The sequence below is a fragment of the Psammomys obesus genome, unplaced genomic scaffold (genome assembly GCF_907164565.1).
Source record: "Psammomys obesus unplaced genomic scaffold, mPsaObe1.curated_primary_1811, whole genome shotgun sequence".
Lineage (NCBI taxonomy): Eukaryota > Metazoa > Chordata > Mammalia > Rodentia > Muridae > Psammomys > Psammomys obesus.
In genome coordinates, this window is record NW_026592439.1 from 1,411,210 (window position 1) to 1,429,640 (window position 18,431).

General features: G+C 47.8%; 1 protein-coding gene across 1 annotated transcript; it reads right to left on the reverse strand.

Annotated features, from left to right (window-relative positions):
- Slamf8 (SLAM family member 8) lies at positions 1 to 8,351 on the reverse strand. Its single transcript, XM_055613312.1, has 5 exons — positions 8,261 to 8,351; positions 5,553 to 5,879; positions 2,335 to 2,640; positions 2,141 to 2,254; positions 1 to 484 (listed from the first exon to the last, which is right to left on the reverse strand). The coding sequence occupies exons 1-5, from the start codon at positions 8,292 to 8,294 to the stop codon at positions 423 to 425; spliced, it is 843 nt and encodes a 280-aa protein (XP_055469287.1). The 5' UTR covers positions 8,295 to 8,351; the 3' UTR covers positions 1 to 422.
- Positions 8,352 to 18,431: the final 10,080 nt, after the last annotated feature.

An 18,431-nucleotide genomic window follows, 5' to 3' on the forward strand; every position in this document is an offset into this window, starting at 1 on the left:
GTTGGCAGTGGTTAGCTTAATTTCCCTGTTAGTTCAAACATCTGATAGCTCTTAGGGCCCAGGACTTGGCCTGAAGACAGTCCCTTGGTAGTTGGATAGTACCTTATGTACAATGGCAGAAGAACAAATGCTTTGGGTAAGCAATGTCCCTGTGGATCCTAGAGAATGTCCAGTGTTCTTAAGGAAGCATGCTATTAGTCCACCTTGCCCGGACATGGAACATGTGCCAAGGGGAAGGAGGAAGTTCAGGCCTGCATGATGGTGTTCCAGGATGTTCCTTGGCTGTTCGTTCAGTAGAGGCAGACTGGAGACTTGAGGAAGTTATGAAGACCCTGGAAGTTTCCCAGTGTGGAGCATCATGTGGCTGGGCAGGGTGTCTCATCATGACACAAGTACCAGTTTATGCTGTCCCTCATGATACCCTATACAGGGGGATTTTCTGTCTCTGGAACCACTCTGTCAGTGCAAGCATCCTTCTTCTTCCCTGTGGATGAGATCAGAGAGCTACCCTTCAGTGTTTGGAGTCCTGACAGACTTGGCCTGGCTTCAGGTCTCTGAACATTAAATGTCCTGAGCCCAATGACCCCATCTTATTTCTTCAAACCCTGAAAAAGGGGATGTAATGCTTTTCCATTCCAGGTGGCTACAGCTGTTCTCTCTCTCTCTCTCTTTCTCTCTCCTTCCCCCTTCCCACCCTCTCTTGTTTTTTTGGGACAGGGTTTCCCTGTTTAACAGTCCCAGAGCTTAGCTCTGTAGACCAGCTGGCCTTGAACTCACAGAGCTCCATCTACCTCCGCTTCAGGAGTGCTGGAATTAACGACATGCGCCACCACTGCCCGGCCCACAGCTGTTCTTATGTGAGCCTTTAAAATGCTAGGTTAAGTGAATGTAGCCCATGATAAGGAACTACACAGCAGGATTCCATTCAGGTGAAGTGTCCAGAATAGACAAAGAAGGTAGATATGTGGTTGCCTGGAGGCTTGGGGGAGCACAGGGGAGTGGAGGAGTGTTGACTAAGTGGCTATAGTGTTCTTCCGGTGGGGAAAGTGATAAAAATGGTTTAAAATTGGTTGCGGGTTGGAGGTTAAGCTCTGGATTAAGTTAAAGCCATTAAATTACACACTTTAACTATGTACAACATACAATTTCTATCTCAATAAAATGGTTTTTAAAAGCTGCTCTTTTCTTGGCTTCTACCTTCTTACCACAAATTTTGCCTAGCAGACAGGATCCCTAAGTGGAGCGGACTCTCAGCTGTCCACCCTCACCTCAACTTTCCTGTCCCTTGACAAGAATACACAGGTACCTGTCACTCCTGGACCCAATGCCTAATCACAGAACAAGACCTGGTCTTTCAGGACACAAGTAACATAGTGAAACCAGCAAGCTCAGCATGAAAACAGCCATGAAGCCTATGTCATCTGAGATGCTCCTTCAGGGACAAGGTATGGGGCATCTGGGCAGATCTGTGTGTAAAGCCTAGAACCCAGGCTAACCAGATTTTCCCCACCACTCTTTGCTGGAAGTTGGTGTTGTGGTGGGGCTTCTCTCTGGAGTTTCTTTCTCAAGAGTGATTGGCAAGAATTGAGTAGGATTCATTTATACCTTTCCTCAATAACTGTTCACCAAGGCCTTTTCTGTTCCAGGAGCCATGATGCTCAAGACCTGTTGGGTGTGTCCCAGCCTTTGCTTTTTGAAAGGCCCAGAAGTCAGCAGGAGCAAACAGGTAATTAGTCTTTGGGATGGAGTAATCAAAGGTGATTAAAAGAAGGATATTAATCTGACTGAAGGTAGGAATGTAGAGAGGAGTTAGGGAAGACTTCCTGGAACACACTCACCTTGAAGACTCCATAAGAGAGGGCCGAAGGGAGAGGGAAAATGCCAGAAAGTGTGTTCCAGGCAGAGAGGATATAATGTACACAGGCTTTGAGGGAATGTATATGGGGGGGGGGGCAGCTCACTTGAGGAACTGTAGAAGAAAATTCAAGTTGTTCAGTCTTATTGGAGACCGAAGTGTGAGGAGAGGGCCAAGGCAGGAGGCAGGAGTGCAAAGGGGCAGGCCTGTGAATCTAAGTGGGAGGAGAGCCAGCCCTTGCTCCTCTCCAGCATTCTTACCCTCTCCCTTCCCCACACATAAGACTCCTACCTGAGCAGGGGCCACGGTGCCACGCGCCAAGGAGACCAGCCAGAATCAGGAACAGTGAGATCGGCACTACAACCAGTAACACATCCTTGTAGGAGGTTTTCCCGGAGGCTGTAGCATGGAGGGCAGAGTCAGAGACTGGGCTGATGCACCACAATCCCTCAGCTATTGCCTACTGATCCTTGGCATACCTGCCTCATGATGGCAGCTCTCCCAGGGAGTGACTGTGACCATATCCCAGCTGACAGGGTTGGAGGCAATGCAGGTATAGGCCACATCCTTGTCTCCCAGTCCCAGGGAGACACTTAACACCTGTCCACTTGAGAAAAGGCTGTGCGGTTCACGGTCAAAGTCCATCGGGCCCTCCCGCCGCCAGCTGTAGGTTATGTCACTGGTGTTGGGGGTCCAGCAGGACAAGAAGACCTGGCAGGTATTGAGGGGTTGAGCTTCCCCTGTTGCGGCGGTGAACACTTGAACCTCGGGCTTGGGCACTGTGTCTGTGTGAGAATAGCACAGTAGAGGGGGTTACAGGGCTGCTGGGGAGTGTCCACAGCCCTGTCTGTGCTCTGTGCATGGTAAAATGCCTCTCTTGTTCTTCAGTCTCATTTACCTCCCCACTGCTGATTTTTCAGCTCGCCATCCAAAGCCTTTTATGAAATGATTTGTATCAACCTATTCCGCTATGCTCTCTGCTGGTCTTCCTCGCCTAGTGCCCTTGGTTTGCGGTTCTCCCAAATATGAAGCACTGTTTTGTACATTTTAGACTCCTGTGTGGCTCATCTGGGCACATGAGTGCTCTCTGCCTCCTCTTCTGTAGAAAAGGTCTCAGTCTGTGCTCTGGGTGGTCCTCATACTCAGAACCCTCCTGCTTCCAACTCTCAGAATGCTGTGATTTCAGGGGCTGTGCCACCAAACCTGGCTCTGTTCTTTCCCTTCCTGCCCACCTAGATACCTCCTCTGCCTATTTTAAGACCTCCAACCCCCTCCTGGACACACCACTCTATGCCTTGACTATGACACCTTCCCTGAGAGCTCAGGCATGACTCAGAACTCTCCAGGCACTCTGCTCTTGTCTTTTCGTAGCACTCCTTTCACAGTGTGCCAGTCAACTCTACAAGGGAATGACAAGTATTTATTAGTTCAGGTAGGAACGCACATTCCCGCACTTTAGGAGCTTACAGTTTGGTGAAGGAGACAGACACTGACATGTGATGATGAACAAGAAAATAATTGTAAGCGCGTAAAATGCTGTGAATGAGGAGCCTGGAGGGAGGGGCTCTGTCTTGTTATCGCCATAACCTTAGCTCTCTAGAGCTGGCAAATTGGTGCTTGATACCTGGGCTGCTGAACAAATTAGTGTCCTGGCATCCTAAGCAGTGGCTCTTCATCCCCATATAGATTGATGGGTAAATCCCCGAGTCTCTAGCAATGGGGCCAGTGGGAGAGCATTATAGTGACAACAGGAGGGCCGAGTCTCTGACAGCATTCCAAAGTCAAGCAGAGTAAAACCTCATTAATGCCAGCTCAATCTGCTGGGATTTGTGATATGAAAAACGAAATGATTTGCTGGGCATACTAATAGTATAAACAGAGATTACAGTGGGGAGGGGGGGGAGGATATTTACACCACTTAAGAGGACAAGCTGCCTCCAAACACGATCAGGCGCAGTGGAAACACCCATCGACATTTCTGGTAACCGATCCCGCTAATTCAAATCATTCTTATCTATTGTCAAAGCCGAGCTCCTGAGGACGGCTGCTTGGCAGCTTCCTGCAATTAGTTCTAATCACGCTATGTATTTGGAAGCAATAAAACAGCAATTTCCTTAAAATCTGTAATTCGGATACTGAGAACAAGGCATTTTAGGGTTTGGCGGTGTGGGTGCTGCATGAATTACCACACTCCATGTCCTCGCTTCACATGCGCGGCAGCTGAGACCGGGAGTAGGGGAGAGGCTCCAGGGCCTGCTGGCTGTGGAGGTTATTCCCTGCGCAAGGACACCGGGATAGGGGGCTAAATACTGCTGAAACACAGCCAGCGTTCTGACTGCTAAGATTTACACCTTGTTCCAGGCCTTCCGGAAGCTCACCCTCTAACTGAACGTCAGCACGTCAGCATCCGGAACGGCTCACCCCAAGAGCAGGTACAATAGCTGTGTCTGGGGCTTTGAGCATCCTCCCCAGTTTGCACACACACACACACACACACACACACACACACACACACACACACGCTCCTGCTTCTTCTTTCTAGCCACTATTCTCACTTTTCATTCTTAAATTGGGATGCTCTGCAGCCTTCCACATTTTTCAGTTTTTACTAAAAGGCTGGTGTGGGGCCACTCACATTTGTGTCTCAAGCCATTAGGTGGATGGGATGAATGAGTGTTAGCAGGCTTGGAGAAGCAGAAGTAGAGGAGAGGGGAGGATAGGGTAGGAAGGAGGAAGGGAAGGATGGAGAGAGTTAGAGAGCTCATTACGCCCTTAGCCAATTCAACCACTGCAGGTGCAGAGATAGATGCAGCTGCACAAGTGATGGTACTATAACCTACCACACAGACCCTAAGAAATAAAAGCTAGTGACTGTTTTTAGCTCTTAAGTAATGTTGATCAGGTTGGCCTTGAACTCTCAGCCATCCTCCTGCCTCAGATTCCCAAGTGCCAGGATTGCAGGCATGTGTCACCACACCCAACTAAATAATCTTTCAAGAAAAATAAGGCCGTGTGTATGTGTGTGTGTTCTAGATTGTGTGTGTTGAATTGTTCTTAGCATGTATAAGGCTCTGGCTTAAGTCTTTAGTACTGTCTTTAGACCAACAGAAAGCTAAACAAAACAGAAGTATAGGACAAAAAAAATTTTTTTTCTATAATTAATTATAGTTTAAGTTGAATTTAACTTGCAAATAAAAACTAATTATGTCATATGCCATATTCTATTTTCTTTTACTTTTTAGGGGTGAATAAAAAGTAGTATCACTTGTAATCTATGGCAATACCTTAGGCTGGATAGACAGGCCACCCTCTGTCCTGTTTCACAGTGCTTCATTTTTTATGGGTACTGTACTTGGCACTTATTATAAGGCTCACCGTACACTGGTGGGGGGGGGAGGGGAAGGTCAGAGGCAAAGCATTCCCCCCCCCCCCAGCCTGCTGAGCCAAGGAAACAGTGAATACAGATAAGGTTGGTGAGCTGGTGAAGCTGGCTGCTTTGGCGGGTGCTAGTCTGGGAATCGTGAGGGGTAACTTTTTTAGATGTGACTTCTGGGGAGCAGCTGTTCCCTGACTTAGCAACATGGTGAGAGGCCAGGTCTTTCTGGAACCTTGCCTTCCCTGGCTCCCATGGCTCCAGATGCTTGCCTGGTAGTTTGCAGGAGGAGAGAGTCAGGGATCCAGTGTTGGGCACACTTACCATAGACCTTGAGGTGCAGGGTCTGGGTCCAGGTTTGACCCCCTGTATCCACCATCAGCACAGAGAAGTTGCCGCTGTCTCCAGTTTCCAGGGGCCCAAGCTCCAGGCTGAGGTTGTCATGTAGCTGAACTCGGCCCAGAAAACGGGAGTGATACAGAGTCTCCAAGGAGCCCCGGAAACACGTGGCCAGGAGCTCCTCCGATGGCCAGAGGGATCGCCAGATGGCCTCCCGAACCTGGAAGCCTGAAGGACACTCTGCGGCCAGCAGCACGGAGTCCCTCACCTTGCTTAGCACCTGGACACTGATAACCACAGTGGGGAGGAACGCTGTAAGAACAGAAACCCTGGTGAATCTGCCTGTGTGGCGCCTTGTCCTGCTCCTGGTAAACAGCTGAATGGCTCAGAATTGATCCTTCCACCTCCCAGAGGCTGCGCTGAGCTGAGGGTGTAGTAGAATGCGCCAAGGATGGGGAGAGAAAACAGGACGAGAATCCGGTCTCTGTTCACGGAGGAACCAGTCCTCAAGCCAGCCACTAAAATCAATTAAGTATCGTGATGAGACAAAGTGGCTGAACACACGCAGGTTAATAGGGGTCCTCACCCAGCCTGGAGTGCCCTCAGAGAAGGAGCAGCCTGAAGAAGGAATGGGAACCAGCCAGACCAAGTGGTGGCCACTGGGACAGGGTTGGAGAAGTGCTACAAGCTGAGGGAACAGCACCAGGGGGTTTCAGGGAGAGAGCAAGGGAAGTGAAAGTGGCTCTGTGAAGAGGAAGTGAGTAGGAAATGACACCAAGAGTTGGTGGGATCATTAACCATTAGCCAGCATTGGATTCTAGGCTTTTTGTCCTTAGAACAATGGTGTGTATGTGTGTGTGTGTGTGCACTCGCCTGCTCACTGATGTATGGTGCTGCACTTATGTTTTAAGTAATAAAGTGACATGGTAAAATGCCTAAAATGCCTAAAATGCCTAAAATGGCCATGGCAGGAGGCATGGGGAGTGGGGACGGAGGTAGGGGGAGGCTGCCTCCCCTATTTGTTTATTACTTTTATTTATTAGCACAAGATAAAGGTGATGGAAACTTGAACAAAGAAAGGGAACCACGGGGATGGGGAGAGTTGAGATGGAGAGATTAACGGTGTTTAATTAGCAAACTCTGGTATTAGATTAGGTCTGGAGAGTTCTCAGAGAGTGCTCCCAGGTCTTTGGGATCCACTGGACATCATTATTTGTGATTTGAAACAGGGAAGGAGACGGACAGGGAGGTGAGACAGCAAGGCGCTGAATTTTTTTGAGGATCGGTTTGAGTCTGAAGTATGAGGAAGACAATCCAGTTTGAACTGCCCTCTTGACTCCCTTTCTGCCTTGTTCATGCTTATTCTGGAAGCACCAGTATCACCTCTAACCTCTCCCATCTCTCCCTGCAAGGATACATTCTTTCTGTTTTCCCACGATGATCGGGGATCAACACCCCTATCCTATTAGTGTCTGTTTCTGAATCAGCATCCCCCACAGGCCATGAACTCTATCAGGTCAAGAGGCAACGTCTTCATCCTTGTACTTTCAGTGTTCCTCTATCCCCCAGTTTAATACCAGACAGTAGGAGCTCAGTAAATTTTAGGGTTTTCAGAGGACTGACCCTGAGCCTGGCAAAGTAAGAGGCTTCCGGATGCAGGCCAGAGTAAGGGCTGATACGTGATGTATCCTAGTGTTGGAAGTTGGGACAAGGAGGCTTATTCTGGATGGCCACTATGCTGGCCTCAACTCTAGTCCTCATCTACATCCTTGACCTGTCTGAGTCCAGCCATCTCCATCCTGAAGGACACAGGTTCAGTGTTAACACTGGATGTCCCTTGAGACTGAAGTCCTGTCATGTCCTGGCTCTGCCACAAATAAGCTGTGTGACCTTCAGCATCTCATCTTCCTCCTCTAAGCAAGACAAAGGAGGCTGTATTAGTGTTATTGTATCATTCTCATTTGCCAGTAAGAACCCCTTTAAAAATGAGTTAAGGTCTGACAGTGTAGTGAGTTCTTATGGGTCTCAGAAGTATACAGAAGTGTCTTGGGGTCTATGAACTCTATTCGTGGCCCTGCAGGGGATGATCTTGCCATGTTGGCTACTTGTTGATCAAAGAGTGGAACTCAGCCATCAGAATGATGGAGAGGGTCACCTAGTGTTTGGAGACTCCAGCATCAGCTTGCTATCATCTATTCTCAAGCCCACAAGGACCCTACTTAACCTGCTGTCACATCACTTCTCTACCCAATGTCCATCTCCCCTTGTACAGGATACAGAGAGAGAGACCTTAGCATTAGTACAAGCTGCTGAAACACTCTTCAGACCTCAAGGTACCCTGCTCTGCCTTATCTTCCTCTCTTTTCTCTGGATTGTAGAATCCTCATGTATCAGCACCGCCAGATCCTCCTCAACCCTGAACCCAACTTTCAAAACTTCCTTCATTTCAAGCTGCTCGGGGTCCCAGAACACTTGGGGTCTCCTGGATGCAGAGGCCACTAGTGCTGCCACTCCTGTTTCATCCAAGACCCCTCTTAGGCTGCCCCAGAGCTTGCTTTACTCTTCACTTCTCCTTAGCTCCTTGGTTCTTTCTCACTTGGTTTTGAAAGGCAAGCTGCCTAGAGGTCTGATGAGGACAGCTGGAGAAGGGCTTTCAGCTCCCCGAGGACAGGCTGTCCATCTGCTCCACTTACCTTCACAGAGAAGAAGACTCCAGAGGGACCACATGGCCGATGTCCTCCTTCTGAAGATTCCCTCAACAAGCCAGGATATCTATCCTAGGCCAAATGAGTGCACGGAAGGAGATGTGGTCCTGCTGGAAAGTCCCATGGTCAGAAGGAGGAATTTTGACTCAAAATGAGATGTCTCGAAATTGAAAGCATCCATGTAAAGTGGAAGTTGGCTGTGGGCCCAGCGGGAGCTAGCTGGGCTTTCAGGAGCCGATTCTTGTAAGTCAGCCTTCTTTCTGTGCACGTGGCTGGCTAAATCATGGTGACAAGCACGCCCACACAGCCATGTGCTCCTTGCAGACTGTCACCAGGCCTCTCTGCATCCAACCCTGCCCATGGCTGCGTCTATTCACCATCATTGCCACACAGATCCCTCTGAGCTGCAATACTGATCCAGTCACTTCTGCTTAAAATTCTTTGAAAGCTTTCCGCTGCCCCCTGGATCTAAAGACTAAACACCAAGCTTAGCATGTGTGGCTCTGCAGCTTCTCCAGACTGGCTGCCCACATCCCCTCTCCTCTCTGGCCATCCTGGACAGACTACCTCTTTTTAGAACCATGCATTTGACAGCTGCATACATTGTATGGGCTTCCCTAGAAGGCATGTACTTCTAGCTATCTTCGAACACACAGTCTAGCTCTGCACCCAGCCAGGCTGTCCTTCAAGGCTTCCTGAGTACAAGCAGAGTAAGGAGCCTTGGGTACCCAAGTGCACTTACTCTTCCCTTGTGCTCTCGGCATGTTGCTGGTTGTAGCTTCATAGTTTCTGTAGGCTGCTTCACAGCAGCATTTGTGTTTGTTTCTGTGCTGGACACCCTTACTGTTTGATAAATAAATGTTAAGCGAGTGAAGGACTGCTAGATATGGTTCCCCCTTTTTCTTTTTTGCAAGGCTGAGGACCATTCCCAGAGCTGACCTCCTTATAGCCCTGTTGCAAGTATTAGTGGTGGAGGGATTAAAAGACAAGGTGATGTTTGGTAGCTTGTTGGGGTCACAGGAGGCAAAGCATGTTCTGTCATAGCCATCCCCTCCTCACTCTTATTCTCTGCTTTTATTTGTTAGCTTCTTCTTTTGTTTTCCCTCTTCCCTCAGTACTAGGGATAGAATGGAAGGCCTCTGGAGTGTTCTACAACTGAGTATCCCTATTCCCAGGAGGGAAGATCCCTGAACATCCTGAGTGTGGATCACTGTGTATTGTTCTGTACAGTTTCTATCTTGTCAGTCAAATGGGTATCATGGGGACTGGAGGGATGGCTCAGAGGTTAAGAACAGTGTCTGTTCTTCCAAAGGTCCTGAGTTCAATTCCCCACAACCACATGGTGGCTCACAAACATCTATAAGAGATCTGGTGCTCTCTTCTGGTGTGTAAGCATACATGCCAGCAGAATGCTGAATAAATAAATAAATCTTAAAATAATGGGTATCATGGTAACACTGAATCAGGAACTAGACTTACAGAATGAATGCTGGTGAGCAGGAGGAGTTGGGGAGAGAGTCTTTGAATGCTGGTGAGCAGGAGGAGTTGGGGAGAGAGTCTTTGCCTGTAGAAGCAGACATGCCAGGAAAAGTGAAGGCTGGCACACATAAGTTTCTCTGGATAAAGGAGTCACATGGGCAATCAGCATTGCACCAAGCAGTCAGCATTGCAGGAGGTGTGGTGTTTGTTGCATCTGGGTGGGAATTGTTTCCTGAGCAGGTAGACACTGAGAATGATATAGACAGGAAGAGAAAAGGGGAGCCAAAGTTTCTGATGGGCCTTGAACACAGGAGAGAGTAGAGTGTGTGAAGAGTCTACGGTGGGAAAGTTCTAAGTAGCCTCCAGGAACAATGAGGGACAGTCACAAGCCATCTTTTGAAGCCAAAGTGGGGAGGTGGAAGGGGAGATTGGAGTGTGATGATGCAGGTTGAACACTGGGTTCAGCCATTCTGGAGAGCCATTCTGGCTCTCCTTGTTAAATACTTGAGTTCCCAGGCCTGCTGGCTGAGTGGGTGGAGACAGAGCCAAGAATCTCAGTTCTAATGAGCACTGTTCCAGGCGATGGATTGAAGGAATGCTGTAAGAAGTGGCAGGGAGGAGACCAGGGAGGGAGTTGGGAGGGGGAGGGAATGAAGGAGCAGGATACAGCTGGGACACAGAGTTAACAAATTGTAACTAAAAAGAAAAAAGAAAAAAAAAAAAAAAAAAAAAAAAAAAGAAGTGCTGCCTAGAGGCAGGGGGCTGTTTCGTGCAGAGCAGCCTGGGAGAAGAAGAGGAATAGGAATGGGGTCTCAGAAATGGAGGGGCCTGAAGTAGGAGGGAAATGTCCAGAGGAGAATAACAGAGTCTGCTGAGCCGAGGTCCCTGGCAGAACTTTGAAGCTTTTAGATGTAGGATAGAGAAGCCAAGGGAGGAGACTCATTTATGGCTCTCTTGTCAATTCTGTCATCTAGTCATCAAGCATTTATTGAGCATCTATTTAGGTGCCAGGCACTGGGGACACAGAGATGAAAGGCTTAGCCCTTGCCCTTAAGGGGTTTGAAGTTTAGAGGAGGAGATGGGATGTGTAACCCAATAATTAAACAATCAATGTAGTAAGAACAATGCCAGAAGCGTGAGCAGGATGCTATGGGAGCCAGAGGGCAAAGACCTGTCCTAGCCTGGGTGGGGGAAGGCTGTGAGGCCTTAGTTGAAGGATGGGTGTTTGAGTGAGCCTTAGAGCATAAAACAGGTTGGGGTAGTGGTTTTGCAGTTTATCCTACTTCCCCTGTGGGGAGGTTGGATATTTTCTAAGCCTTATAAGTCTCCTGGTTCACCCTGTCAGCTTCAAATGGGAGGGAAGTGATAGAGGACCTAGGGGCAACCAACTGTGTCCTCCAAAGGAACTAAGGGTCTGGCCCACTTTGCCCCACTCTTGCATTCCCCACGCTGATGCTCATCTTGGGCCCTCCAGAATCTGACAGACTCACGGGGGTTCTGAGTGCAATCTCTAGAGTAAGACTTGGATCCGAATTTGGATGTGAAGCCATGAGAAAAGTAACTACTGGCTATGGTGTGCTCACCTGTGGGGCGGGATCAATGACAGGATCTCTCTCCTAGTGCTGACACCAGCTAGGTGTCATGAATCTGGTCCACAGTAAGGCTTAACTATGTCTGTCAGAGACAGGAAAGAGCAGGCTGCAAAGGTAAGGGTAGGGGCGTGTATGCCGCTGAGCAGAACCCTGCTCTGAATCTCTTCGAGACTGGAATCTTCATGATGGCACAAAACAGGTCTCCTTCACCTTTACCTTTTGTGTGCTGCCAAAGGAAGGCCTTCCATGAGATGATGGCCTGGAAGTGTCTGTCAGGTTGCCTGGGATGATCCTGGAGGGCACAAGATGAGCATGGCTTGTGGGATGCAAAAGTGGGGCAAAGTGGGCCGGACCCAAAGCCCGCCAGGGACAGCTGGTTGCTCTAGTGGTCCTCTAACACTTTTCTCCATGTGAAGCTGACAGGGAGAAGGGGGGAGACTGGGTAAGGCTTGGAAAATGTCCTACCTCCCCACAGGGGAATTTTTTTTTTCCTCCAGCTATGTGACAGCAGGAGAAAGGCAGACTGAAGGAGAATCTTCATCCGAGGTACAGGGAAGGGTTAAGTTGTGAGGCACACAGGTTCTCCCTAGAACTGCTAATCACTGGTTCACACCACATTAATTACCCAGCCACAGGGGGGAGTGTGCTAGAGTAAATTAGCAGGTGAGTTCAAAGGGGCCACTCCCTTGCATTCCTTAATTAAGCGAGCAGCTGGCTGCTAGGGCTGCTACTCCTGTCTCCCTGGGGCCCTTCTGGGAGTCGGGAGGAGTCTTCCAATACTGATGCTGAAGCTTTACCTGTCCTGTGGTTCAGTCTGGACCTCACCATCAGCCCATTTCTACCACTGGCTACAGGATGGGCTAGCTGGTGGCCAAGCAACCTGCCTGAACAGAACCATCAACCCAGAGCCACTTGGTACACACATTTCAGGCTGGGTGGAAATAGGTGATGGTGAGCCAGGGTGTGTGTGAAATGCCCTGCCTGCAAGGGCATCACGGGCCATGCTTCTCCCCCAGGGAGGAAATGAGAAGGGGAGAGAAGGCAAGAAGGTGGGTGAAAGTGGGAGAAAGGAGAGCTAAGTCAGAGAGGCTGTGGAGGAAGAGGCAGTAGGTTCCTGGGAAACCAAGAGTGAAGGGGAAAGACCAGGTATTATTGGGGAATGGGTAGCCCCTACGTGTGGCTCAGAGGGGAAATGTACAGTTGGGGCTGAGGAGGACCGGCAGAACTCTCCTGCTCCTCTCAAACTTGAAGGAGGCTGTTGCGGATTGAGATCCTGACCAGACCAAACCAGAAGGCATTATTGGCGAGTTTCTGAAAAACAAGTAATTCTTTAATTAGTTAATCAGAAGGAGACCAGTTTATGTTTTATGGGGTCTTGTAACTGGGGTTTTGCTACTTTGTGGATTCTTCCTTCCACCCTTTCAACCCCTAATACTAAGGTAAGAGAGAAAATAGGATAAAAAGGAAAGGGAAGAGATCCCTGAATAAAGTCAGGGGTCAGAATGGGGGCAGCCTTGTCATTAGATCACTTATTGCTGACCAGGGGCATCAAGCTTCTTGGGGGCAGTTATGATCTTTGCTGTCAGGATATCTGATTTCTTCTTCTTGTTTCTTCTTTGTGCACGACTTCATAACAACGTGCAACCAGCAGCCTCCCAGTGACCAACCAGCAACCTAACGTTGGGGCTTCAGCATTTATACACCTTCTCAGAAGTCCCCAGAATCCCAAATGTCACACGGTCACAGAAACTGTCTGCAGCTGGCTAAATCACAACTCCACAAGAGCACAAGACAAATCATAGTCAGCTGCTGTGAGGCAGTCTCATATTCCCACACCTGGAATATTACATACTCTTGTAATATTTCTCTGTGTGTGTGTTTTTAAAGAAACCAAAATTCTAAAATTCTCACTGCAGGGTCTCATGTGTCACAGGCTGACCTTGAGCTCACTGATGATAGAGTGTGACCTTCAACTTCAGACCCTCTACCTCCTGAATGCTGAGATAACAGGCCTGCTCCACCACTTCCAGTTTATGGAGTACCAGGGGATTAAACCATAGGTTTTGTGCATGCTAGGCAAACGCTCTCCCACCCGAATAATGGCTCCAGCACAATTTCAGTCCTATCAGGAATACAACTTTGAAATGTCTGGTTTTGGCTCCCCCACCCCCTCATATCTGCCTCCTCCGGCCCTTTTTGCCTGCAAAGCCCCAGCTCTCGGCTCAGCTCACCAGGCACCTCTACTAAGCTTGTGGGTGGATTGCTGCTCCATAAATTGCTAATAGATCATTTAACCAGGTTTGAAGTTTTCTTTTTCAATGCCTTGTAAGGCATGCCTGTGTGATCTGTCAGCAGATGCCTGGCTGCTGGGCTCCAGCGGCCCCTCCCTAGCCAGCCTTCTTGGGTAGCTATGGTGTGGCAGGAAGACTGGGCCTGAGGCAGGACACCTTGGGAGAGCTCTACTTCAGGCCCCTCCTAGAAGTATCCACTGTCCCTGTTTCTGCGTGTGTTCATTGGATACCCCTTCCCGGTAGCCCCTGAAGTGGAGCTGGCATGGATGGTTTTCTCGAATTCCATCACATCCAGCCTCTCACCCTGGCACTAGCCTGTTGTAAAGAGGGAGAAAGGATGGTGTCCCTAGTGAGCCGGGGTCCATGATGTTCAGGATAGGAGAGAAGGAAGAACAGTAGGACGTGGGTACCTGAAAAAGAGTGGGTTGCCGGGGGTCCATCATAGGGACCCTCTGCTCTTGAGGAAGTGAGGTACCTTTGCAGAAGCGAGGGAAGGCTGCATGAAAGGGAACAAAGCCGCCATGGAGTTTTATTGAGGTAGGGAGGGAAACCTGGGTGCTCATTTATACATTCACCCTTCACCAAACACTTGATGGCTTCTCCGCTCCTACAGACGAGAACATCAAATGAACGTTTATAGAGCATCCAGTATGCGTAATCCCCATGAGGTCAGAACTCACAGACCAGGTGGCAGCCATCCAGTATTGATGATGGAAGTGGCCATCACTGTTGATGTGCGCCACGTGGAAGATTCCAGAAACTAGGTGGACCTGGACGGCTTTCTGAAATGATTGAGGAACTCCGCCGAGGCCTTGCGTGCAGTATGAGAGGCAGAGGCATCTGTGCTGAGGGCTCTAGGTCCTTTGAGCTGCTGTTGCTTCCAGCACTGCAGAGGGAACTGAGTCCACAGAGGACACGGAGACACTCATTTATGTAAAAATGTAGACCTGGTGTCTTAGCTAAATCTAAACCAGCCTGGAATTGAAAGGAATCCCAAGGCATGTAACCCTCTTGATTCCATTTGTCTTGCATCCAAACTGTATAGCCATGCATAAAAGAACAACCAGGCCCCCCTTTCTCTCCCTTTCTCCCTCCCTCCCACCTCTCTCTCTCTCTCTCTCTCACACACACACACACACACACAGAGAGAGACAGACAGACAGACAGACAGACAGACTTTTGACATAGAATCCCATATAGCATGAACTGTTCTGGAAACTTGTTATGTATCAGAAGAAGACTTCCTGTCTCCACCTCAGGTACTCACCACCATACTGGCTGCCTGAGGTGCCTTCCCAGACTTTCTGCATGCCTAGCAAGTACTCTACCAATTGATCTGCACTTCCAGTCCCTGTATTTTAAGACACAGTTTTCCTGTGAATGGCTCAGACTGGGTGTAGGCAGCACATACCTTCTTGAGTACCTGAGAGGGCCAGCAGAGGGCAGCCCCTGGGCTCCCAGCTGTGCCCTTCCTTCTCCCCTCTTGAGGGGTAATTTCAGGCTGCTGCACTCACTACCCCCAACCCAGACACTGAATTCTTTCCTGCACCCTTACCCTTTAGGCAATATGAACCTATCAAGCCCAGGCCCCTGGAAAAGGCAGAGTCAACACATTCCTTTAGGTACATAGAACTGCACTGAGCTCTGACTTGGAGAAAAGGCTGTTTCACAGTGCAGAGGCTGTAGGTGGAGGGTACCATGACTAGTGCCATCAAGCGCCTTTGTGGACATCAGCTGCCAGTTCTCTCCGGTGCCCTTGCTCAGTGCCAACTGGGTCTGTCCCTTGAGAACCGATGGTATCCCTTTTTCCCTGTGAGCCCCCTGCCAGTCCCCTGGCCCCCCTCACCCAGGACTGGATGTGAGGCTTTTGTCTGGATGCTAATATTCCACAAACTAGGGACAGTATAGCACTACTGTCTGTGCTTTGTGTGTGTGTATGTGGTGGTGGTGGTGGGGGAAAAGGGTTCATTTCTTTTTTTCCATTTTCTTAGTAGTAGTTCATTTAAAAATGCAGCTTATTCTTTTATAAATGAAGGGAAAAAGATGTTTTCAGCTGTGCACATAGATCTGTGGAGACAGATACCAGTGAGAGAGCAAAGTTTCTACACAGCCAGGACTGAGTGTGTGTGTGTATGTGTGTGTATGTGGCTTCTCAGTCATCTGAACCAAACAGCCTGTTTTTCCTTTTTTATTTCCAATCCATTGTGGACCTGTACTTTTGTAGACTATAATAAAAGCAAATTACCAGCAAAACGAAAAAAGGCATACCTACAAAAGACAAGCTCTAATTTTTTTATGATTGTATTAAACAAACATAAAATTACTGTCAGATTGCTATAAAAGTTTCTAAATATTTGCTGTGATTTTTGTGCTTATCGTAGATTTCTTAAAAGCAATTCACAGGCTGGCACTAGTCTGGGTCACTGATGTAGGGGTCGGGGGGTAGGACAATTCAGGAAGAGGGTCATTTATGATCCCTGGGAACAACCAGAAGGGCTGGAGGATTCTGGGGTCTTATTAACAGGGTTTTCCTTCATGAGCTGACACGTCTGTGTTTTGATCTTTATTTAAGGGGCCAGCTTTTCTGTTGATGAAGTAGCAATGGCTTTGGCTGACCCATAGGGGGTCCCCTGCACATAGACTGTCTGGCCTGAGCTGCTCAGTCTTCTCAGGATGCTCTCTGATGAGTGGCAAAGAGAGAGGGGCTTGGTGTTTGCTGGACATGGACTGGATGGGTGACTGGACGAGGGTGGGAGGAGTGATGCATGAAAAAGAAACAGAAGTGAAAAAGTAAATGATAGCATGGGCCGTCTTTCTAGTTCTTCCATCTTCAGGGAAGAACTATAGGCAATTAAGGGGATGTATGTGTTTCCATAATGCATCTTGTAAGCAGATCAGCCCCTTTGAAAGTGCTTGCAGATTGCCTGGGGATCTTATTGAAATGCAGGTTCTGATCCAGCAGGACTGGAGTTGGGTCTGAAGAGCTGCATTTCTGTAAGTACCCAGGTAACACCAACACTGGGTGACAGTGGAGGGCATGCAGACCTGTTAGCAGGTCTGTTAACACTGAGGCCTCCTTCACAGGCAAGGCAGGTGGGATCTGGTGCAGTCTTTTTCTTTAACTCAGACTCTGCTGTCTGTGGCACCAGAACAGGATTCAGTAAAGATGGGCTAGGGCCTAAAGGAGCCTGTGTCAGCATCCTTTCCTGAATGTGGACACCTCAAACCAACACCAAACTACCAGGTACTGTAAATGACCAGTAGGAACAATCAAAACAAATGGACATACTTCTTTTAACAAAATATATTTTACAGCCATTTTAAACACAAGATATCAATGGCAGGCTTCTCTGGAGCTTTGGGAGAGTTGAATTCTGTCTCTGAGCTCAGCATTCTCAGAACTGCAGGTGAAGGCAGAGTCCTTGCTGCCCTCGGGGCTCTGACCCTTTCTCAAGATTCTGTGATATTGTATGGGCAACCCATTTTCTGGCTGACCTTGATCTTGCTGAACTTCTGAGAGGCCTTTATTCCTGTAGTCGCTTTCCTTTCAGGATAATGACCAGTACATTCTCTTTCTCATAAAATATATTTATCGATCTGTTCATTTATCTACAGAAACACACACATATCTGTCTGTATTTAGTTATTTGGTATCTTACCTGTCATCTAATGTCTGTCATGTTACCTATCATTTGTCTATGTATTGTTATCTATCCATCTATCATCTCTCTCTCTATCATTTATCATTTGTCTATCATCTAGCTATCTATCATCTATTATTTATCTATCACCTCTCTATCTTCTATTACCTGTCTATCTATGTATCTATCTATGCACCCATCATCTATTATCTATCACCTATCTATGTATATTCTATTATCTACCTACCCATCAATCATCTATCTATCTATCTATCTATCTAATCTATCTATTATCTATGTTAGTTCAGATTGAAAAGTGGCAGTGTTTTTGTATAGCCTGGCTAGCTCAGTCAATAGAGCCTTTCATTTATTGTTGTTGTTGTTTTGTTTTTTGAGACAGGGTTTCTCTGTGTAGCTTTGGCTGTCCTAGACTCACTTTGTAGACCAGGGTGGCCTCGAACTCACAGATCACTTGCCTGTGCCTCCCTGAGTGCGGGGATTACAAATTTATGCCACCATTCCTGGCTGAGCATGAGATTATTAATCTCAGGATCTTGGGTTCATGCCCCATGTTGGGTGCCATTTGTTAAAGTGGCAATTTTTTTCTCCAATACAATTAGCTCCCAAATAATTGAGACAGAGACTATTTGATTTATTCAACAAGATTTAAAGCGTAATAGTTGAGCAGATATTAATCTATTGGAATCCTCTAAAGTAATCTGGCTACTTCCCAACCAAAATTCCTGAGATACTTGCATTTTAGTATTGATTTGGCTCTCTCTGCTCCATGCGTGTTTTCATGGTAGCTCCTGGACCCTCACCTTCTGACCAAAATCCTTTTTTCTTCCTCTCTCTACCCTCCCCTCGCTGGGATTTGAGGTTTAGCCCTGTTCTCTCCTCTACTCAGTCATTGACTGATAAGCTTTTTATTGACCAAACAGAGAATAATTAGGGAGTAATGTTTATACAGCATTAAGACAGGAGATTCATAGAATAAGCATTACAGTGCCATGTCCAGATTGCAACCAGGTACAGAAATCAGCAGTTGAATAATACAAGGATAATCTTTACACAGTAATAATAACACTATGCCAACATATCCATCTATCTATCTATCTATCTATCTATCTATCTATCTATCTATCTATCTATCTAT